The sequence below is a fragment of the Fringilla coelebs genome (genome assembly GCF_963513975.1).
Source record: "Fringilla coelebs genome assembly, chromosome: 2".
In the NCBI taxonomy this organism is placed as follows: domain Eukaryota; kingdom Metazoa; phylum Chordata; class Aves; order Passeriformes; family Fringillidae; genus Fringilla; species Fringilla coelebs.
Window position 1 is genome coordinate 22,565,290 of NC_140029.1, and position 22,545 is coordinate 22,587,834.

General features: G+C 34.5%; 1 protein-coding gene across 2 annotated transcripts in view; it reads left to right on the forward strand.

Moving 5' to 3' along the window:
- Positions 1-308: 308 nt before the first annotated feature.
- NLGN4X (neuroligin 4 X-linked) overlaps positions 309-22,545 on the forward strand; it is a gene marked incomplete at its 5' end in the record, with an annotated part of 108,527 nt that continues 86,290 nt past the window's right edge. For both annotated transcript variants that reach the window (XM_084227215.1, XM_084227216.1), the window contains one exon: positions 309-780. In XM_084227215.1, coding sequence (XP_084083341.1) covers positions 309-780 — 472 coding nt within the window. The remainder of the gene's footprint in view (positions 781-22,545) is intronic.

Consider the following 22,545-nt stretch of genomic DNA (forward strand, 5'->3'; position numbering starts at 1 on the left):
TGCGGATCTCTCGCCACTCTACTTGTCGGGAAGTGCTCTGCATTGCCAGGATTAATTCAACACTGAAGTCTGGGATGGGCCTTAGGGGCAAACACTCCCTTGTTTCTTCTGACATTGGGATTTGTCTACAGCCAGTCAGCTGAGGCACTTACCACACATCAGCTTTTGTTTTTTTGCTGCCTGAACAAAGATAAATTTTCCCTCACTTCATCTACTTTTGACTATTTTTTTATTAGTTTTCATTTTCCTTGACTGAATAATTTCTCCTGGCTGTGGAAAAAAGAGCCCTGCTGATGTTGATTTAAATAATGTCGAAACCAATGGGACTCCTATGGCTGCCTTTGATCTTCACACCAGTGTGTGTCATGTTGAATTCTAACTTCCTCCTGTGGATAACTGCACTGGCTATAAGATTTACTCTCATTGATGGCCAAGCACAATACCCAGTTGTTACTACAAATTATGGCAAAATACGTGGTTTAAGAACACCTTTGCCTAATGAGATCCTTGGTCCAGTGGAGCAGTACCTGGGTGTTCCTTATGCTTCCCCTCCGACTGGAGAAAGGCGATTTCAGCCCCCGGAGCCACCATCGTCTTGGACGGGTGTCCGCAACGCCACGCAGTTCGCCGCTGTCTGCCCGCAGTACCTGGATGAGAGGTCACTGCTCAACGATATGCTGCCAGTCTGGTTTACAGCCAATCTGGATACTGTGGTGACATATGTTCAAGATCAAAATGAAGACTGTCTGTATTTGAATATCTATGTACCCACAGAGGATGGTAAGTACCCTGACACCCACACTGAAGTATGCTCACCGGTTCGACATATGAGGAGTGTCCAGGTCTTCAAAGCATCTTACTGAGTTTCATCCATGTTTTATCTGTGGAAATGGATAATGCCTCTGAATATGCATTATTAGTAATACTTTGTAGATTGAATATGCTTGCATAGATTCTCTCTTACTTTTCAGTGCAACACCAACCTGCAGTTTGATTGCGAGTAGTGGATGGGGTATGCCAGGCAGCCTTAAACTTACATCTAAAAGACAGCAGAGAATCATTCACAAGAGAGTAAAGGGGAAATAAACATTAACCTGAAGTAATATAGTAATTTTTCCATGCATGAATGGTACAAATATACTGTCACATGCTAATTTTTAAAAGAGAATTTACCTATTTTTTTTTCTTTATTTTTTTACAAAATTTCTAGCCCTACTGTTAATTCTGCTTGATTTTAATAGATAATAGAAAATTGTTACAGTGATTCCATCAATAGGACGTTTTTAAGGATTTTTGTCTGTGAGACTTTTCAGTCCAGCTTATTTTTCTTCATTCACTAAACTTAAAATTAAGTCAAGGTGATATATTATGCAGCTTTGAAGAGGTGGCTTTAAAATTTCATCTGTTTTGTGCAATGCTTTCTCAAGAGAGCTACTTTAAGCCACTTTCTATAGACAGAAAGGATGAACACAATTGGTTTTACAGAACTCTTTGAACAGTTATATTGTCTCAATCTTAAAAATTGAAGCTGTATGGCATCATGAATGTATCTTTGGTCGTTTTGAATAGCATTGCTTCCTACAGGCAAGAAAACCTGTTTTCATCAGGCCCCAAACAAGCTAAGTCTATTATTTCACAAGGAAATAAAAATAGTACTAGCACTTATATTTAATATTTCACTAAAAGCTAGAGCTTTCTGCTAATTAGAACGCAGTTATGGATGTATAACATGACAGATTTCTCCCAGATATGCAAATCCCTTCACTTTTGCTGAGGGTTTGATTTACAGAACCAAAGCATTGTTATTTCTCAGTAACCATACTCTAAATATGCAAATTTTCTACTTTGATTGTTATAATCCTTCTTCCTTGATTGGCTTCTTTACTCAGAATTTCCAAGCTGTCTGCCAGCAATAAACATGCCACCTTCTTTTCTTGTTCTCATCAGCTGAAGCAAAAACTTGAAAAAATAAAGGGGTAAGGTTTGGGAATACTGGGAGTCTTGCAAATGTAAATACTACCAAGGTGCTTAAAGGAAAAGTGCTGTTAAAGGAAAGCCACGTTTATGGGGCTCTGTGTGCATGAGTGTGTGTGCATGTGTGTGTCTGTGTGTGCCCCTGTGTGTAGGCAAAGGAGCAGGTCTTTACAACTCAGTTCTTTCCCTCTTCCAGTCTCATTGGACTCCTTCTTACTCCTTGAATAATGAAATAGATAATTTTTTCCCAAATTTGTTTATGTTCTGGATTTTAGCCTTCATCTTTTAATTAGTCACTGGGGTAAGCTTGCCCTGAGAAAGCATTCTGGGTTAAGATTTTATTTGTTCTCACTGAAGGAACATCAGTTCTGCTAACTCAGTCTTATTTTAGAATCCAGTTTTAATAAATAATACATTCATCCAATCTAATAATAGGAAGTTTCATTTATTAATTAGGGGATACAGGAAATTAGACATGGGAAAACATATGTGAACATCTAGGAAAAGAATATTTATTATCAAATGAAAAATAGTAAAATATTGTGAGCTGAAAGACTAGCAAACTGTAACACTCATCTTGCTATAATAGCTAATGACATTTGCTGTTGGATTTAAAGTAGAAAGGACTGAAAAAACTTAATATCACATTTTGTAGACCTTTTTTGTCCACTTACTTTTGCAAAAAGCATGGTTTGCTCCTCCTGGTTTTAGATTTTCTTTAAATAGCATGTAAATGGTATCAAGTTGCTTTTATATCTCCTGTTGAAAATACAAACACATGCATAAAAATAGGTAGCTGAATAATGAGATTACAAGGTTTGTATTAGTAATGAGCTGAAGGTAAGGCTGGTCCTCTATAATATGAAAAGCATTTTTAAAAGATTCCATTGGCAAACAAGAAGTTTAAAAAATAATAAATTAAGTACACAATGTTTTAATTGTACGCTGTATATCTCATCACTAATTAATAAATCTCAGAAGCTTTTTTGGTGAGGAATATATGTGACCTTCTGATCATAAAGATTCTTAATGGGAACTGACCTACAAATCACATGCTCTAAGTTAGTGTGTCTCCAAATCACTCTAAACAATCTTAGATAGTAGTGCACACAATCTGATTAAAGATGTTATGCTTCATTATATGAGTACTAGTTGGCAAAAATAACCCACGTTGTTATGGAAACAGACCATGAAATTAGTTTTTGAAGCAAGATTTCAAAGTGGGTGACTTTCTTCAGTATAGATGGATTTAAAAAAGCTTTAAAACTATTTCTAGAAGAAAAGGTGGCTGGAATCATCCAAACCTAATAAATGCTCTGATTATAAAACTTACTCTGAATCATTTTTTTCTCTTATTTTTTTTTTTTAACTTTGGAGGAAAGAATAGAGCAACAGCTAATGAAATAACTGCAATCATTTGCAGGGCTTACTTCAAAGCAATTCTAGTGAATAACTAATCAAAATGAAGCTCAGGTTTGGGGATTTTTTTCATTGTTTTGTTGCAGTTCTTTTTTAGTATATAGCATTGCCTGTTTCTTATTATTTTTGTGGTTTGGTGAAAGAGAACCAAATTTTGACCATGTATGTTCAATAAAGGGTTGACTAATAAATGCACATATCCCTCCATTTGATTTCAGAATTGCTTCACTGGAATCCTTCCCTGATAAAGTAATGGGAATAAGAGTAGAATATAGTCACTTTAACTAGATAGGTAAGTTTAGTTGGGTATAAGAAAAGAGTTTGAAATGTTACTGCTTTTGTCTGAAGAAATACCAGGAAATTAATTAACATATAAATCTATAGTTTCTTAAAATAGTTTGAGCTTCTAGGTTAAGAAATTAAAATAATGTATTACATAGTCTGTGTCTGTATAAATCCTAGCTTTTCTTTAGACTCAGAAGATCCTGGATTTCAGATGTCAGATAGCAGGAGAATCCCATCAGAATTTCCTATGTTAACATGTCCTTACAAAGCAAAAACTCTCTTCCATTTTATGAGCTGTCTTTTTTCATTTTAGGTGAAAATATTATTTATCATAGAAGTCAATATACATACTTAGAAGAATAATACTGCAATTCTGTCTTGTAGATTTTATTCTTTTGCTGTTTTTCATTAGACAAGTGTTTTTTTGTGTCCCTTTCCTTACAGTAATACTTCTATTTCAGAATATCTAAGGTAGTTGGAGATTTTCACTGTTGGTTTTCTTTTGCCTTTGGAAGGGAAAAAAATTGCAACCACTGTGATCCATTGAGATTTTTTATTTTTTGGTCATAAGTATAAATTCTGTTGCAGTTATTTTTAAGATACACAATACAAGCAGTAAAAATAAAATCTAAGAAGATTATTTTATTTTATATGTCAAACCTTTAGTAATAATAAATTATTCAGAACTGAAATAAATTAAATATTTATACTGAAAGTATCATTTTATCCAGTTGCTTTCTAAACATTTGGCTTGATCTGCAGTATTATTTTTGTGGGTGTATATTGTCTAGGCTGCCTTTTCAGTTACCATGATCTGTAATTTTCCACAAGAATACTTGAATGTCAGTTTTGAGGAGGTCATCTAGGGAGATGATATTGAGGACAGTGTGTTTATTATAACTTCAGTCTGAATATGGGTTTATCTACAGTGGAAATGCTAGATTGAAGAGGACACAGACTGTTAATCGGCTGTGCTTAATCCCTGCCCTTTATCATTTGAATCTGTGGATTCTGAAGGAGGTTGCTAACTCCTATCATAACCAGGGGGAAAAAAGTATAACAAGAAGAAAAAAAAAACAGAAAATACTCTTAATTTGTATTTCTTTCATGGTAAACTTCAAAATTTTATTAATAGGAAAGCAAAATTAAAAAAAAATGAATACAGCAAAACAAAAAAGAGCAGAACAAATAATTTTATGTCTGTATAAAACCTGCTATGTTCAGATAAAAAGAGAAAATAGTAAAGACTTAATTTTGTTTTCTTTGCTTGATCAATAGTAAGCATATATACTTTTTACTTATTTTGGCATATGGATAGAGTGTACATTTTGCACAGGGGTGGAGCTCCTTATCCACTATATATCTGTTACAGATTAACTAATGAAGTATTTAGCACCTTCTTGTTTCTTGCTTGTGAGCTCTTGTTTCATTTACTTCAGAATAAATACAGCTGAAGTGACAACAAAAGCTGGGAGACCATGACACTTATTAAGGCTGAATGGGATAATTTTTCTTTAGATTATGGGAACTGAGGTTTGCCCAGGATTAGTGGCATATTTAACTGTGGCCTACCAGGAAGAAAAAAGTCCTGTGCAAAAGCAGAGATGAACTGTTTTCCTTCTCTGCGTAGTGATTGACTAAATACACATGCAGCTCTTGACTCTGTGTCCATTTGACTAAGAAATAACAAAATTAAAAGTTTGAGCAAAGCTGATTGAGAAGATGAGCCTCAGACTGTCCCTTTTGCATATTATGAAACGAATAATGGCTGCTTAATATATAATTGAGTGTTTACAGCTTTCTTCTTGCCATTGCAGTTGAGTGCAATGTCTTTAACTTGGAAAAAGTGTTTTTATCAAAATTATCTTAATAAAATGTAATGGAGAAAAATTGGGTTTTTTTTTTTCCTTTTTCTTTGAGGCAAAAAAAAAAGGCAGTGCTAAGATTAGTCTCTTCATTTTGATGGTGTAGAATAAAAAAGTAAGCTAATCTATGGCCTCTTTGTTACTATAAGAAATAAGGGGTCCTGCATAAAAATGGGATCATACATAAAAATAGTGTCTCAGTGAGCAAGATAGTTGCAATATGTAAAATATCATTTTTGCTGAATTATTAGAAGGTGATGCTAATAATAATAGTAACTTGTAATTTCCAAATAAACTCAATTTTCTATACAATATATTCTCCTGTATGTAGTTTTAGATTTCAGTGTATTTATATCAGACACTTTTCAGGTAATCCTAAAATTTTATTTATCCTATTATCTCTTCACAACTTTTGTAAATATAAGTAGCTACTTAAGAAATCAAAGCAAGGATTTATGTATATAGCTTTAAGGAATCAAGAATACAATATCTCTTGTATGTATGTTTACAGTTTATATTGTTTCTCAAAATCTTTACTACATATTTTTTAAAGTAAATTATAATTTCTGTAATTGGCATAGGAACACAGAGTTTTACTTATGTTTTCTGAAGTATTTTTAAAAGCAAATTAAATACATTTATTTAATTACTTCTAAAAATATTTTAAATCTGTTTAAATCATACTTTGGACTTCTACAGATAATAATGTTTAAACAGTTTCATATTGCAAATAATGTTCTTCTGAAAAAAAAACCCAGGACTATAACAAAACTTTGTTTTCAGTTTCAGTATTGTCATAGGTTTTGTCGATGACTTTTTATTTTTAACCTCCACCTATTCAGTCAATGTTTGTCCCCTCTGGAAAACTAAAAATTAACTATTAAAATTTTATTATGTACATGCATTCCAGTTTATAAAAACACATATAAAAATACACAAAATAAGACATGTCCTTTTGTAAAATGATTGTATTTCTTTCCAGGGTGAGAGAGATTGATAATAGATAATAATTGCAATACAAAATGACAATGTTGGAATCATTGCATATAGTACCAGTTGAACATAAACATATATTTTTTAGGATCAGAGAGAAAATTGCTCTCCATTGTGAAAGATAAACTCCCTGTTGTGTCAGACTGCCTCAAGCCAATTCTTTCACTGTTAGGGTCCAATCCCCTCCTCCTAATCCAGAAATATTGTGGCATCTGTGAGAAAGGAGGAGGCATATGCCTGGCTGTTCTCTGCCTACCAGGATAAAGCTGTGGGTAATCCAGGCCCTCATTTTACATTCTTGCTTTTAACAGTCGCAAATACCTTCTGACACCAAAGAACAGGACTCTAATCTAGATGAAATAAAGTTCTTAAATCCTTAGAGATAAATTCAGATTTAGTTGCTAATTTCAAAATGCTGTCCTTTCCCCCAGGAGCTGCCCATTCCACAGGCACTTTACAGGATTGCACCCAAATGGCCTTCTCAGGATGTGATATGCAGTGAAGCCTAGCAAGAAGACTCAGCATTCAATATGACTTTAGTTAATCCCAACAGGATTTTTGGCACCGTTTCCTAGAGTCTCCTCATTACCTCATATTGAAAAACCTGCTAGAATGGGGGGGAATGTTCTTTAAAATACAATGAATCAACTTTTCTTGTGCAAAGGCAAATTCATGTTATCCTTTTAGTTAAAGAACAGTGCCTTTGGAATCGTAGAGGCTGTGCCATTTGGCTCAGTGACACAGAAGAAAAGGTCTGTAGTCATGTGAGTCATGAGACAGATCAGAATTTACTTCATTTTGGCCACTGACTCCCACTAGTCTATTGGGGTGCTTTTTGTTTTGGTTTGGGTTTTTTTTCCTGTGTGTTTGCTTGGGGTTTCTTTTCTGTTTTGTTTGGGGGTTTTGTTACTTTGCTTTGTTTTTAAATGCAGCTTTCCTCTTCACTCCTGAAGAACGTGTCTTTGTAAGTTGCTGCTGTTCTCTGTGTGTCTCCTTGCTTGCCGTCAAAACACAAATCAATGTGATACCTGCTAACACTGAGGCAGTGCCTCTGTCCTAGAGCAGTGCAGTGGGCCCTTGGCAGGCTTCTGGGTGGTGAACAGTGCAGAATATGTGCAGTCATATCTGATCACTGTCTTGGCCACATCATTTTTATTAGCTTTGATTTCCTGCTACGGCTTTGTGGCCTCATCGGTCTTCCTTCAGGTATTTTTTGCATTGATCTGAAAGATTTGAAAGCTATTTGTATCTTTTAATTTAAATTTGGTTCAGTTTCCTTTAATTTGCACATTAATTTCAGGTTCAAACAAAACTGACACATGCTGAATAGCTCAGCTAAATCACAGGGCTCATAAATCAGTCACATCTGTGAAAATATTTCAAGGAATTGTACCCACATCAATGTGATAGTCATAGGTAGTTTGTCAACTGGGAAAATGTACAATTTGCTTCTGCAAATATTTGGGTATCTGCAAAATAAATTAACACAAGTTTGAAATAAAGCAAATGCTCATTATTTCCTCCTCAGGATTCCTGAAAAAATTTTGGATAAATGAAACAGAGACAAAAATTTCTCCTGAACATGACAGCTTTATGCACAGTACTTAGGTTTGCCATCATTTTTAGAGGGAAAGAATATTTCTGGCCTTTATTCAATGCTTTTTGCTTAAAATTCCAGATAAAATTCTTAGAATGGCATATAATCAATTATGTGTGCTTACATTTTAGGATAATATTAGTTGAATGTATTTAGTTGTAATCCGAATAGAACAAAGGAAAAAAAAAAGAAAGTTAATGATAGCGAATTTCATTTGTGTTTGTGATATTATCATCTGAAGGAATATGGATGAATTTATGTTCTTGGGGTTTAAGGCTTTTTTTAGTCTGGACCTTGCTCTTGGCACCCAAAGAGACAAACAATAAGAAATAATTATTATGAAACCATGAAAATGAGCTAATGCTTATAGCTATCTGGTACTGATGTGTTAAAAATCCATTACAATGGAAGGGATTTTTTTCTTTTACAGTTCTTGCTGTAGGCAAACTTTTAGTGAAGAATAAATTTAGTCGTGATGCTAAGCCAAATTCCTACACATATAGGGAATTTTAATTACAAATAGATTTCTGGTGCCTCATTCCAAAATGCTTATAATTGCTGGGTTGATGTTAAATAGATTTTTCATTGACAGGGTGTGACATGCTTAATCTAATGGAGGGAAATTGCTTTGTGCAGATTCAAGTGACTATTCAATTAGTCACTGGTAATGTTTACAAGCCATCATAGCTGGAAATCATGGATACATTGTCTGTTTTATTAAATATGCAGTAGGGCAAATGAAAACCCAATCCAAATATATACACTTCATCTTCTTTCAAATAAATTTGTATCCAATTATTTTTATGTAGTATTTTTAGGGTCGCCAGGAAATTAAAAAAAATAATTTGTAATACTGCCCCCATGGTAGTGCTTTTGCTGGCTTTTCATGCTTCATTCAGACACCAGAGGGAGCACAAGTTTCCAGCAAACTCATTTTTTTCTGTCCCTGGGAATCACTGAGACACAAATCATGCTGGTGAATGCAGTAGTAAAACATGCAAACAGGTGCTAGTTTTTACTCTTTAAACAGATAGGAAAGGGATCTGATTCCCCCTTTCCCAAGATGAAAGTTAATAAAGTTGACAGTGTTGATTCTGGTGTTGTGGACTGATGAATTTATACAAGGGATAGGACTATTCCAAGCAAAACATGCACTCACACTGGCAAATTTACACAAAACTATTTTTTTTAAATTGTAAAATAATTAATGTTTGGGTAATAAGCATACTGGAAATGCACCAGTTTTTTAATTGAATAATACTTGCAAGGCATTCAATGGCAGGGCAGATTGCAAAGTAGAGAATTTGATCTGTTTGGTTGTGATGAGTTAGTACAAACATTCCTGCTTAAAAAAGCATTGATTTAATCCTTCCATTTCAAAACCAAAATATAAAGAAAAAAGATTTTTTTTAAACGAATGCCATTTTCCTCCCATCTTCGGTTTTATAGTTATACAGCTCAATCATGTAAAGTGCCAAATGTGTTTTGCCTCCTTCTCTTTCACTGACACAAAAATCTTAAGCATGTTGAAGTTTCATTCTAACTTGAAGCATCTTTCAAGTTTTTGCTATCTCTTTGTTGAAATTAACAATATAAGCTGTATTATGACATACAAGGCGCCAAATTACACAAATGCTGGAGGGCTTCCCCTCCATAATACCTTGTTTTCAGATTCATAATGCATCTGATTCAAACAGGCTGTTGTTTTTATGGTGTTAAGGATTTTAGGTGCTTTTTTCATCTACCTAAACCATAGACCTTGCTCTGCCTTCAGGGATTAGATGCAATAGGCTGAGTTGCAATTGATGTCTAGGGTGGGTCTTTGGGAGTTGGATCAAATCAGATTTTTACTGTGATGATGCATAAAACCATCCCTATGGATTAAGTGCTATGCCTTGTCACTAACAATTGGCTGAAAGTATAGCTAAGTCAAAGAAAGTGACGCAGACATTGCACAAATGGAGCAGCTCTGTATGATAATCTCTCAGCGGGAATATTTCAGTGAAAACAAAATGAAGAAATAACTGAATACAAATAAATGCACTAATGTGAACTTAAAGAGTGGGATAAGTTTCTAAAAGTTATATTGTACAGTATATTCTTATTTTCATTTTCTGAGGGTTATCCATAATGTCTTCAATGCTATTCCCAGAAGTATACTGTGGTAGATGGATTAAATAGGTAATGTTTTCTTCTTAACTGTGTCCATCTTCACAATAAACTGCTGAGAGGTGTTCAAGCTTTATTTCTTCTCTATCCAATTTCACTATTCCTTCTAACCACTTCTTACCTGCTTTGGCCACTATCATTTTATAAATGAAACCCTTTGCTCACTGTACAAAGTAATACTATGAAGTAACTGTAAACTCTGTTTCAATTTCCATAAACAGTGTTATTTGGATATTCTTTCTTACCTATTTTTAAATCAAAGTCACACACAAGAAGCAGAAGTAGGTGAAAAAACAGCAGCTGTGATTCTTAAATAATTTTAGGAAGGGTGGCTATGTATATATTAGATATCCATCAGATGTAAAAGGATCAGGCAAAGAGAGAAAACCTGATTCTCTTTCATGTGTTAGTTCTTCTGTACCTGACTCCTTCAGTGGGCTGCTCAGCCATGCTTGCCAAGCTGCATTTGGCCTGTAGGATAGTACGTGGGGATCCTAATGCACCCTGCTGTAGTCAGTTGGGGTTTGCTTTAATTTACTTGTTGTTGTTTGCTGTTGTTTTCATTTTTCATTTTTAGCTAAGCATTTCTGCTTTGAATTTTAGTCATCATCATGAAGTGTTCACCCCACATCCCATGTATAAATATGCCCAGAAAATGTTTTGGATATTGCAAGAATCAAGGGGAAGGATGATGTTCAGATGCTGACTTTTGAGGGTTTTTCAAGTGTCTATTCTTTAAGTGCAATGTACAGTTTTGTATAACAGTGCCTGAGCATCTAGGAAGGCTGTGAAGATTTCCATCATGTAACACTTATCCTGCTTTAGTTCAAGCAGTAATTTTCAGTTTTTAGCACCTTTGAAAGTGTGGCCTGTAATGATTAAGTTAATTTTCTATTTTTCTTCAATAAATGAAGAATTTATAACTAATTTACAAGTAATTATAAGTTTAGAAAGTATCTGCATGTATCACATTTTTAAAAATATTATGAAATTAATAGCTTATTCCATTTTTGAGTGCTCCTTCTGGATTTGTTGCTTCATAATACTGTATCAAACTTCTAAATGAGGGCACTTTACCATGCTTGTTTTGCATATTTAATACAGCAAATCAAAATGGTTTAGTATTGGGATAATTAACTTGATTCTTTAAAATTCTAATATATAGCTTTTGGATTTGATTGTCTATACTAATGGTTTTTTTCTTCTTGTGGTCTTTTTTCCTATTTTGTCTCAACATGAATGTTAAGATAGACACCATTAGTTCCTAAAACCAGTTATAAAACAGTTATTTCTGCATTATAAGTGGACCTTGTTTAGGCATTTTTTTCCTTCATGGTATACTAAGGAAAAATGTTACTTGAGCGCAAGTAACTTAATTTTTTTTTGGTGACTTTTCTGTTTTGTGTTTCATTTGTAAGCCTATAAAACTCCTACTACTTTACCTACAATCTCTCCACTTCTTGTACAGATTTATTTTAAGGCTTTTGTTTAATACAGAAGAGATGTGAAGTAAAATTGCCTTTTTAATTTTTTTAAAATAAATTACCAAAATCACTGTATTGCTTTGATACATGGGCACTGTGGCATTCTGAGGTCTAATGGAGAGAGACATGAGATTGATCATCTCTTGCTTTTGTGCCTTGGTATTCCATTTAGAAAATGAGTATCACAGGTTTTTTTCTCTAATTAGGATTAGAAGCAACTACAAGAAAGAAATTCCTCTGGTGACAAAAGGCTCAAGTTACTTCCCATATACTTATAACCTAAAAGACTGTATTTCTTTTTCTGTGTGTGCATAGCTTTTTTTACAATCTGTCTTACTCCTCTTGGTGATCCATTTACTGACAGAACTTTGCTTGTCATTGCATTGTATTGCAACCTCCAAGCAAAACTCTGAAAGGTCTAAAGGGCAATAGATTTGGGAGCCATTGTACCACAATGAATTTAAGTAATTGGGTGAAGAGATTTCAAACTAAGGCATCTAGAAATTTATGTGGGTCATGTACTGATAGAAGATTGAAGCCTTGTTATCAAAGTTTGCATTTAATTCTTTATTCTCAATATTCACAGAGTAGTCAGAAATCAGACAGCAGATAGAATTTTTCCAAGAGTTAAAAGGAAAGGGAAGTAAGGAAATAAGGAAATGAGACTTATGCCAGAAGAAGATCCCAAAGCACTGAAATACTGAAAGGTAGGGAAAACTTTATGGCTGGGTAAGGCAAATAAGCTCCCAGTGTAATCTGTTTAAACTTAGAGGAGACCAGCTAAATTTCTGAGGAATGAAAAAAGGTTGTTACTAATACATGATGCAGAGTTTATAGGTTTCTCATAAAGTTTACTGAAAGCAAGAAGTCAGAAGTGGATTTTGGAAGAAAGTATGCTCTTTGCAGATGCAAAAAAATGGCTTGGAATGTTTCTCTGAGTCCTTTAATTTTCTTCATTATCTCTCAATTAATAGAGAAATTACTCTTGAGTACAATATTAAGTGTTTGCTCTAACAAATCTGCCAGATGGCTATGATCTAGCTGGCATAACCCTTATAGACCATTCTGAAATGAAAATGTTGCATGACCTATAAGCCCCCTGCTGAGAAGAGACCTAATGGGATATGTACTTTTACACTGGGTCCAGAACACTGAGAGCACCAGATGCATTCTTTATGCACAGAACTTGTTTGGTGCCATTTTCAATCATCTAAGACCCTAACCCATACTGATTTTTTTTTTTTACTTTCTTGTGGCTGCTAAAACATCCTTGAAGGAGCAACCAACTACCTTTGTTTTCAGAGTTTAATTCTTCAAAGATGTCTTTTGTATGCAGCACATTTACTTTGTGGTGAGCTAGAATACTTTGGGTTTGTACATAACCCAGGAGGTGTTTATTAAAAATACCCCACATTTCTCCAATTCCCATTACCTTAGTAATGCATTTGGTTGCATATTCCCTAGCTTTATTCCTCTGATCAGTTAGCTGTAACCTTAGCTGTAACCTTGACATGATTCCACAGTTTAAATGGTTCTATGGAGTATATGTCCCCTTGCTGCTGGCAAGTGCATTTCTGCATCTTCCAACATAGAAGGACTGAAAAAATTTCAAATAGAATTAAAGTATTGCAGTATAAGAGATAGCTCCATGAATTGACTATGCACTTTCATAGTCTATTATAAATGTCCTGGCTTTTAACCTAGGTGTGAAAAAACATTAATGGAGGATGCTTAAGCTAATGGATTTTATCCAAGTTAGTAGTGAATCTAAGGCACACACACTATGAACAGCCAGTTTATCTAATGTGTTGGAATGGTAATGATTCACACCCTGAGAATTTAAGCATGTATCAGCTTTAGTAATCAAGATGACATATGGATATGTAATTGGTAATTTAATGTTAGCCATATCCATAGACAATGTGAACTATGGGTGAAACAGAATAAAACAGTGGGGGCAAGTACCCCTGTATGTTCATGACCATAAAACAACATATCGGTCATGTTGAGCACCATCCCCATGTGACATATTGATAGGAAAATGAAAAAAATTTCTGGGATTATTTTTAATTAATAATATTATTCTAGTAATTGGAAATTACTATCAATTTACCAAATCACTAATAGGTGATTTGCTATGTTCGTGGAAATTTTCAAGCAGGATTTATTAACACTTCTTTTTTAGCAGCACTAAGCATGACATACTCCTGCAGGCTTAATGCCGCTCAAATATAGCCTTTGATAATTCCTGAAGTTTATGAACAGATAGCTTTAAAAGCCTTACATATTGTTTTCCAAAAATATGTTGGCTTGCCTGTAGCCCAGAAATTATATACACCCTTGGGAATTTTTCATGAACAGTTTAAATGCACTAACCTCTCTACTTGATAATTGCTTTGAAAATTACATTCATATTTGATTGACATGTCCTACAAAATTGCCTGTATACACTGATAATTTGCATTACACTTCAGTACTCCCTACTGCACAATAGGGTGGCATAGATAAGCTCTCAGGTAAGAGAGATAACGACAAACTCTGCATTTTTGATGAACAGTTACATTTCTTAGGTAAAGTCACTGACTGAAAAAAATTAGAAGAGAAAAATAAAATGCTCCTTTATTCTCTTACAAGGGCTGTCAGTGCTTCACCTTGGAGGAAAGTATTTTAAGGAAGCTGGTAGACTTCACAAGTCTCCACCTAGAGGAAAGCTTTTGTTGAGCACAGCAGCCCTCATGGGAGGAGTCGAAAGCTCTGTTAGATATATTAACACTGTATTTGTTTTCTCAAGGCCAGCAGACAGTAAGTGGAGTCTTGTGCAGTCTGCTGTCAGAACATCCAATAAAGGAATATCTGATGGCAGCCAAGTCACGCAGTGTGCCCAATACTCAGGCTTAATGATGGAGAAAGCTGCTTTGGGGAGCAATCCAAAGCTCTAGCAATGTGGGGAAATGCTAACAGTTAGTAAATGGTCACGACAATACATTTCTCTAGTTTGGACCTCACTGAGCAGGACTGATTTGCTAGACAAGGTTGCTGAAGGAGGAAGCAGCAGTGACAGCAAAAAAAGCAATTTTCACCATCACAGGGAAGCCTGGCCTGAATTCCTACCAGAACAAAGAGTACAGAGAGAGCATCATTAATCCTCTCTGGTGAGACTGTACCGTGGCAAAGTAGATCTAAGCTGCTAAAGAAAGCCTACATTTTTCCAGAAATAACAGTACAGATACTACAGGACAAGTGGATAAAAACAGTTGTGATAGGATACAGACATTTCATTATGACCTTTCCCACTTTTTTTTTCCCTAAGTAGCACAGCATCTTCACTATTTCTTAGCTATGCTCCCTTTACTATATCTATCTACTTTTTTTCTCTGCAAATAAGGTTATTTTCTGAATCAATCCTCAGCTTTTTATTTTCCCCTTTTTAGACTTACATTCACGGGTCTGAGTAGGCAAATTTGGTAGTTTTTATTTCATCTTTTAGTGTAGGCCAAAAGAAGTCCATTGTTCAGTCGTAAGTATATTCATTTTATCAAGAAAAGTCATAATCTATGCTATGATGAGATTGAGATATTTTCTTAGGGTTTTATGTGCACAGTAGTTAGTTTTGAATCAAGCTGTATGAGAAGACAACATTGCCATGTAAAGAATTTTGTCATACTTAGAAGGTCTAAATAGACTGCAATCAGTAAAAATATGTTTTTGTCTTAGGTCAAATTTATTTGTTTCATGAACAGTTGAAATGGGCTTTTGCATAAGAAAACACTCAATATCTACTATATCCTGAGTGTATAAACACACTCACATGCTTACACACACACATGCTTGCACACATTATATATATGCATACACACACACATATATACAAGCAAATAAATAATACCTCTTTGTCAAATTTCTTCTTCTCTAGTGCATTCCTTAGTTATCTGATATTAAAATTTTTAAAGGGAAGTTGCAATCTGATCCATTATTAGAGCAGAAATTCCATCTGAGAGAAGATGATAATGCCTTTGATTCATAAAATCAAAGTAGTTCACAGAATCAGAGAATGTTTGAGATTGGAAAGGAGAAAATCTTCCAGTCTAATGCTGCTGCTAAAGGAGGCTCACCTAGAGGAGGTTGCACAGGACTGTGTCCAAGTGGGGTTTCAGTATCTCCAGAGAAGGAGACACCACAGTCTCAGGGAGTCCCATTCCAGTGCTCTGTCACCCTCACAGTAACAAATAGATTCAAGGGCGTCTATTTCCATTTGCATTCAAGTGTATGAATTTTGCAGTTATTAATGCCCATTTATTGCCAAGGTAGTTAGAAACTTCTCGTGTTCTGCAGTTTTAAGCATCTTGCATATTCTCTCATCAATTTTTAATTCTCATTCCTTTCCTGTTGTGGTATTATGCAGGATATACCACAGTAGTTTGGCTTAATTGAAATCTCATATGAATTTTATTATAGAAACATTAGTAGCTCCTGGAGTTTTGAGAAGCTTTGTCTTACATATTTGCTATTGGACATTATTTTCCTCAATTAATTGGTTTCTTTTTCAGAATTTTTGATTGAACCATTTGAATATAAAACTACTGGATTTTCTTGAACACAGTGGCTACTTGTGTATCTGTTGCACATCAGTAGCCACCTATTCATCCTTTTCTTTACTAAAAATCCAGAATGAATGTTTGTGTTTGAAAAAAAAAAGACTTATTGAGGTTTTTCATTGAGGCTTTTCATTATCCCTTTTGATTGCCTACTTATCCGTTGAACAATTACAGCGCTGCATTTACTGGATGTTTCAGTATCAGCCTGTGCCCTTGAGATTCCACTGGACTGCTAAAGAACACATGCATTTGTAAAACAGGTATCTTAGTTAACATTAACTTAGCAATTATTTGTTTATTTCTTTATTTTACCTCCATTTCTTCAAACACAGGCATGTTAGTAACTGGAAATAACTACTGAGAAATAAGCTGAAAGTATGTTTTCACTGCTGCGAATTTCTTCGCTATAAGAAACTCCACTCCTTGATCTGACTTAGAAAACTCAAACTTATGTTCTTTTTCTGTACATAAATACCTATCCTGTAGATAAATAGAATATTTCTGTTTTTAGAGTTTTCAGCTCAGTATATTAATGAACAATAAATAGGTTTAAACCTTTTAAATTAGCAGACTAACATACTCAAAGCCTGCAGCTCAGCATTTAAGTTGGATGACAGTTTTAGCCATTTTTTATGAAGGCCTTTCCATAAGTCTATTTTATTCTTGTCTTTTTTTAAAAAACTTTTATATATATATATATACTCCCCCGAATTATTTTCTGTTTAAACTACACAGCATATAATGTTGGTAATGTTCTTTTTTGTTGACAACAGTATGTCTAAATTTAACTTCAGAATTAGCAGGATAAACTTCAGTAGAAAGTCCTTGTATAAAGAATGTACTTTGCCAATAATTAGTGTACTGCAATAATTAGTATATTAGTAGCCATGTGACTTGGCAGATTTATGTTCCAGTTTTATATACTTGGAATCTATCGCATTTTTAAGCATTTTTTTCTTTTTCTATTGAACAAGAGCGGTGCATCCAAAAAAGAGGAAGTCAGGTTGTGTGGACAGTATAATTTCTTTACTGCCAACACCTGTTATGTGGACCACCAAGACTAAATTCTGTGAGCAAAACACTATTGCCATTGTGTATAAAAAGAAAAATATAGAAGAAAATAATGAAAAGATTTCCATAATACAAGTTAGAATTCACTTTTAACTTAGTTCTTTGGAATCACCATATCGTAATTTGTATATATTAACAGATGAAAACTAATGAGAACAGATGAATGTGTCTTCTCTGTGCACCTGCTCTGGCCCTCTCAGATATTTAATACTATGAGAGCTCTTGCATAAATAATACTCATTTGAGTACCAAAAAAACCAAAACACCTTGGTTCTTAGATGTTTATATACTTGGTCTCCTACTTAATCTCTCTGACTCCGCACCTTTCACAATGTTTCCACATCTTTCCATGTCCTGCATGGCAATTCAAGCAGTAGGAGATGGTTTAATTTTGGGTAGTCCTGACTTAAGCACGAGCTGGGCTAGACTGGTTTATATGGTCAGGCTGGTAGGGCTGCCAATTGTTGTAGTGGAGAATGTAGGGCTCCTTAGTCAATACTTGCTTTCCTCAGAGGAAACATTAGTTGCTTGATGAAAGAGGTGTTATTTGTAAAGAATAACATATGTAATCTAGTATAAAAGAGCACCAGGAAATTGTCAGTTATGCATGTAACACAAGATAGTATTGATTACCACTAATAACTGAGAGCAGCAGAACTCTCATGGACTAAATTTACTCTGTGTTTTAAGAACAAAACAATCACATGAATAACAACATTAGATACAGAATAAAGCTGAAAGGACTTTTATTTTCTCATTTATGACTTTAATTAAACTGCAAAGTAAATGCTTTTTCACAGAAAAGAATTTTAGTGATGAAATTAGAGTAAGAAAATACTTCTTGACTTCCTGTATGAAACATTTACTGTGATCTAAGGATAAATTCTTGTTAAACATTTAACTTTGCTTACTATTGCCGGTTTTGATAAAAGATATGGTACGACCAGTGTTTTATCACTATGTTGGTTTTGACCAAACTGAACACAACAGTAATTCCAATGATGCAATTATCAGTCAGGATTTTTTTTTTGCAAAGAGAGTTTTTTTTTTGGGAGTATCCAGTATGAAAACAAACTAGAAAACAAACAAACAAACCATTGTAGGGCTACCTGCTTCCTTCAAGACTTCGTATGCTAACTTTGTATAAATATTCGACTCTCGTGTTGCAGGTATTTCCACAGAATTGAATGCTAGTCAAAGCTGGATGAAGCAGGATACTGTGGATTTATAAGAGCCTATATTGAATGTGCATCCTTCATGCGTGTGTGGCCTCCCTGCTGTTTAATTGTACCTAACTGTGGATATTCTCAGTTCAGTCAAAGAAATAGCAGAGACAATTTCTCCCAGGCTGAGCCTGAGAATCTTAGATGAAAGAATTCAAGCAAGTATTGTCTCTCTTTCTGTAACCATTGTTTATAGATATGGTTCTCCAGGGTGTGCTATCTATAGTCACCAATAATGTGAGATGTTTCTACTTTGAGACCAATCAAGTATCACCTTAATGAGTCACATTATAAAAGGACCCGCTACTTTCATAAAACACTTTTGCCTTCCACCTGAAGACTGGAGTCTTCCTTTCCATCCCTGACTCAACAGCGTCATCTAACCAGCTGTACAAATTGGCTTTTTTGTTGTTACCCAAGAATATATATCTGGAAGTCTCAACATTAGAAATGACAGCCCACACGAAGCCGGCACATGACATCTATCCTAGATACAGAGCTGGCAGTGGTGGAAAGCCTCAGGGCTGCAGAGGTGGGTGTTGCTCAGAGCAGGAGCCAGGGATGTGTACCCCCCCTATGAGACTTTCCCCACAGAGCTCCCTGCAGGAACATTGCCCAGGAACTGCTCTGAACCAGTGGTGTGAGAGGGTGCAATTACAGCAAGAGATTGTGAGGCCACTGTGGCTGTCACTGAGGAATAGCAAAAGAGCATGGCATTTGGGACTTTACTGATCTGAACCTCTCTGAAAGTACTACAGACAGATAAATAGCAAATAATGCAGATAGATAAACAATGAGTATATAAGAATGAAACAGAGCAATGAGTGGAACAGTACAGATGAGAAGGATTCAAGTAGTGTGGCTCATACTTTGATGGCGCATTTTCAGTGATTTTCATCTACTTTACTGATTTTTCTAAAACAAACTATTTAGGCATATTTTTGTGTGTATTTTACATTTTTGCATATATTTAATATTCCATATATATTTGTGTATGTATATATATACCTATCCTTGAAGAGATTTCAAGTAAGAGGCTAGCTAAAACAATTTATCAATTTTTATCTGGAATTCTAAGTTATAGTGCCAGTTTAGGCTTATGAATTACACTTCCGTAGGAATCAATTTTTGTGACAATGCAGCTGCTTTTACAAGCCAAAGAGAACTATAATCTTCTTTAACTTTTTTCTTGTCCATAATGATTAGAAAAAAATAATAATAAAATAATATTTAATTCAATAATGAAATCAGTCAAATAATAGCTTAATTTTTTGGACATAAAAATAACTAACCATGTTGGAGATTCATTAGAAACAGATCATTTGGTGTACAAATATCCATTTAAACTAATGCCACCTTTAACCTCCGTTGTACCTGACAAAGAAAGCATGCATTGACTCATTAAATGTGAAAAAAATTATTAAATTTCTAATAAAAATGCAATAATAATAATAATAATAATAATAATAATAATAATAATAATAATAATAATAATAATGTAATACTACAACTATTTCTACTACTAATTAAATAATAGTAAAAAGAATTTTTCTGCTCCAGGGATTTTTTTTACCCTGAGTAACCTATTTGACAATACCAAATTACTAGTAAATCCTCAAAACAGACACCATTAAAACAAAAAGGATCTGTTTGTTAAATAGAGAATTTAACTTCCTTCATTTTTTTTAAAGAGGCTCCATCTAGACTACATGTTGTCGTCACTTATCAGGCCTAATTAGATTAAGAAGGAAGAATGTGATAGAATTTTTCTGCTTCTTGTCATCAAAAAGATTTTTTAGTCCTAGCCTAAGGATATCTGTATGCTGCTCCTTCACACATGGCAGACAACCTCTAAGGGTCTCATGGAAGCTGTTTCTTTTTTCCCCATATCTGAAACTTCTGTGTTCTTCTGAAAGCTAATTTGCATTTTAGTATTATGTTTGGTTTTTTTTCCATTTTCTGTCTAGCCATTGCTTTACCACTTGTTAATGTAATCTATAAGGTTGGTTGTTTTTCTTTTAAGCAATGAACTGGACAGCAGAAACAGCAGAAACTCTGCTTACAAGGGAGTTTCAGATACACATATTAGAACTAAACTAACTAAACTACTTAGTGAGGGCTCCTAAGTCCTTCCTGGCACTTATGTACTTATGGCATAAATTACTTCATGAGAGGGGCTTCTTCTCTCTAGTGCCCATTCAGTCTTTTTTTTTTTTTTTTTAAGGTTTAGAAAGTAAGGATTTTTATGTATATTACTCAGGCTAAGTTCTCAGCTCCCTAATTGTCTATTTCTAGCACTGCACAATAAATTTTTACATTTGTAAATAATCGCATTAATCCCAGGTAATTCCTAGTAATTTAATATGTAGTATATGGGAAAACAGCAGAAATCTCACTTTGAGTTCAATAAGGGTTTAAACAATCTTCACAAACAATGAGACATTGATGTGTACAAAGAAACCCTATGAAATGCTTAAGGATTGTGAAACCTGATTCCTGGAGTTGGAGCTACCTCTAGTAGTCACTTTTCATAAAATAATTTTTTACACATTTCTAGTTCATTTGAATGCACTCATGCATGGTTTTATGCACTCATGCATGGTTTTCTGACTTCTGTTGTTCTTCTGACTCTTCCTGATGCTTTTGAACATAGGAACATGAACATTCCATATAAACTGTGGAAATATTCCACTATGACCACTTATTTGAAACTTGCTCAAATGATTACCTTTCTTTTTCCTCTAGTGTTTCCATGTTATTGGTTTCCTGTCCAATTCCTGCCCTCCAGGCAGTACAACTACTTTATATGATATCAGATGTAGCCAGGTTATTCACTCATGTATGCTATGTATAGAATTTGATTAAGTTTCCCAGGATTTTCAAAAGCAAACTTGGCAGCAACTTTTGGTTCCATAGCCATTACACACTTTCCAGAATGAATTCCCAAGGGTACAGGATAGAAACTCAGGAATTTTAGTGGGGTCCAAGGCAACTAGGGAAAAAAGGGACATAGTAAAAAAGAACATGCATCTTCTTCTTTGTACATCCCTAATAACTCTAGGTCTTACTGGAGGTTTCACGGAAACATTGCTGCCTTTTTTTTTTTTTTTTTAATTTCCTCAACTGTAATTTAGGCTCCTCTTAATCTAACATGCTGTCTGCTTTCTGCATATTCTCTCCCAGTGGTGAGAGAGTGGTGACTTTGGAAACGGATTTTAATGCTGGAACTTTTAAAGACTTATTACTATTTAATTTTTCTTATTTATTTAAAGTCTTGTCATTGATTTTTGAACCAAGTTTTGCTGTTAAAGAAGCTTCTCCAGAATTCAGTGCCTAGCATATAACTCCTGTATATTTATAGGTATCCCACTTATTTGAATGGACTAGCAGAAGCAAGTTAGTTTCTTCACATAAAATTCAATGTTTTTCTTTCAAATTGCAGGCGGACTTGAGATAATAGTTCTCCATTAAACTCATACTTTCCTTCATATCATTTCCAGGTTTACATTTGCAGCATGTGTATAAGCAATGGAACAAGCAGAACCTGTATATGTGCTTATGGTCTGTCATTCTAGCAACATTTTTAGAATACATATGACAGCTACCCTAAAAGATCTTACAGCAAAGCTCACATTATATTTCTTTGTACGGAGTGTAAAGCAAGGATTAAAGAACCTCTTTCCCTCTCTGCTACCTTTTGGCCCTTTTAGGATGCACAAGCACACATTTATGTGCACATAAAATTGAATCCATTTCAGAAAAGAGCAGATACTATATATATTGAGGGTTGAGAAGGCAAGTTGCTAATGTGCTAATTTTTTCCTTTTCTGGTTCATTTTTCCTAAGCTGCCAGAGGCCTACATTTTCCCC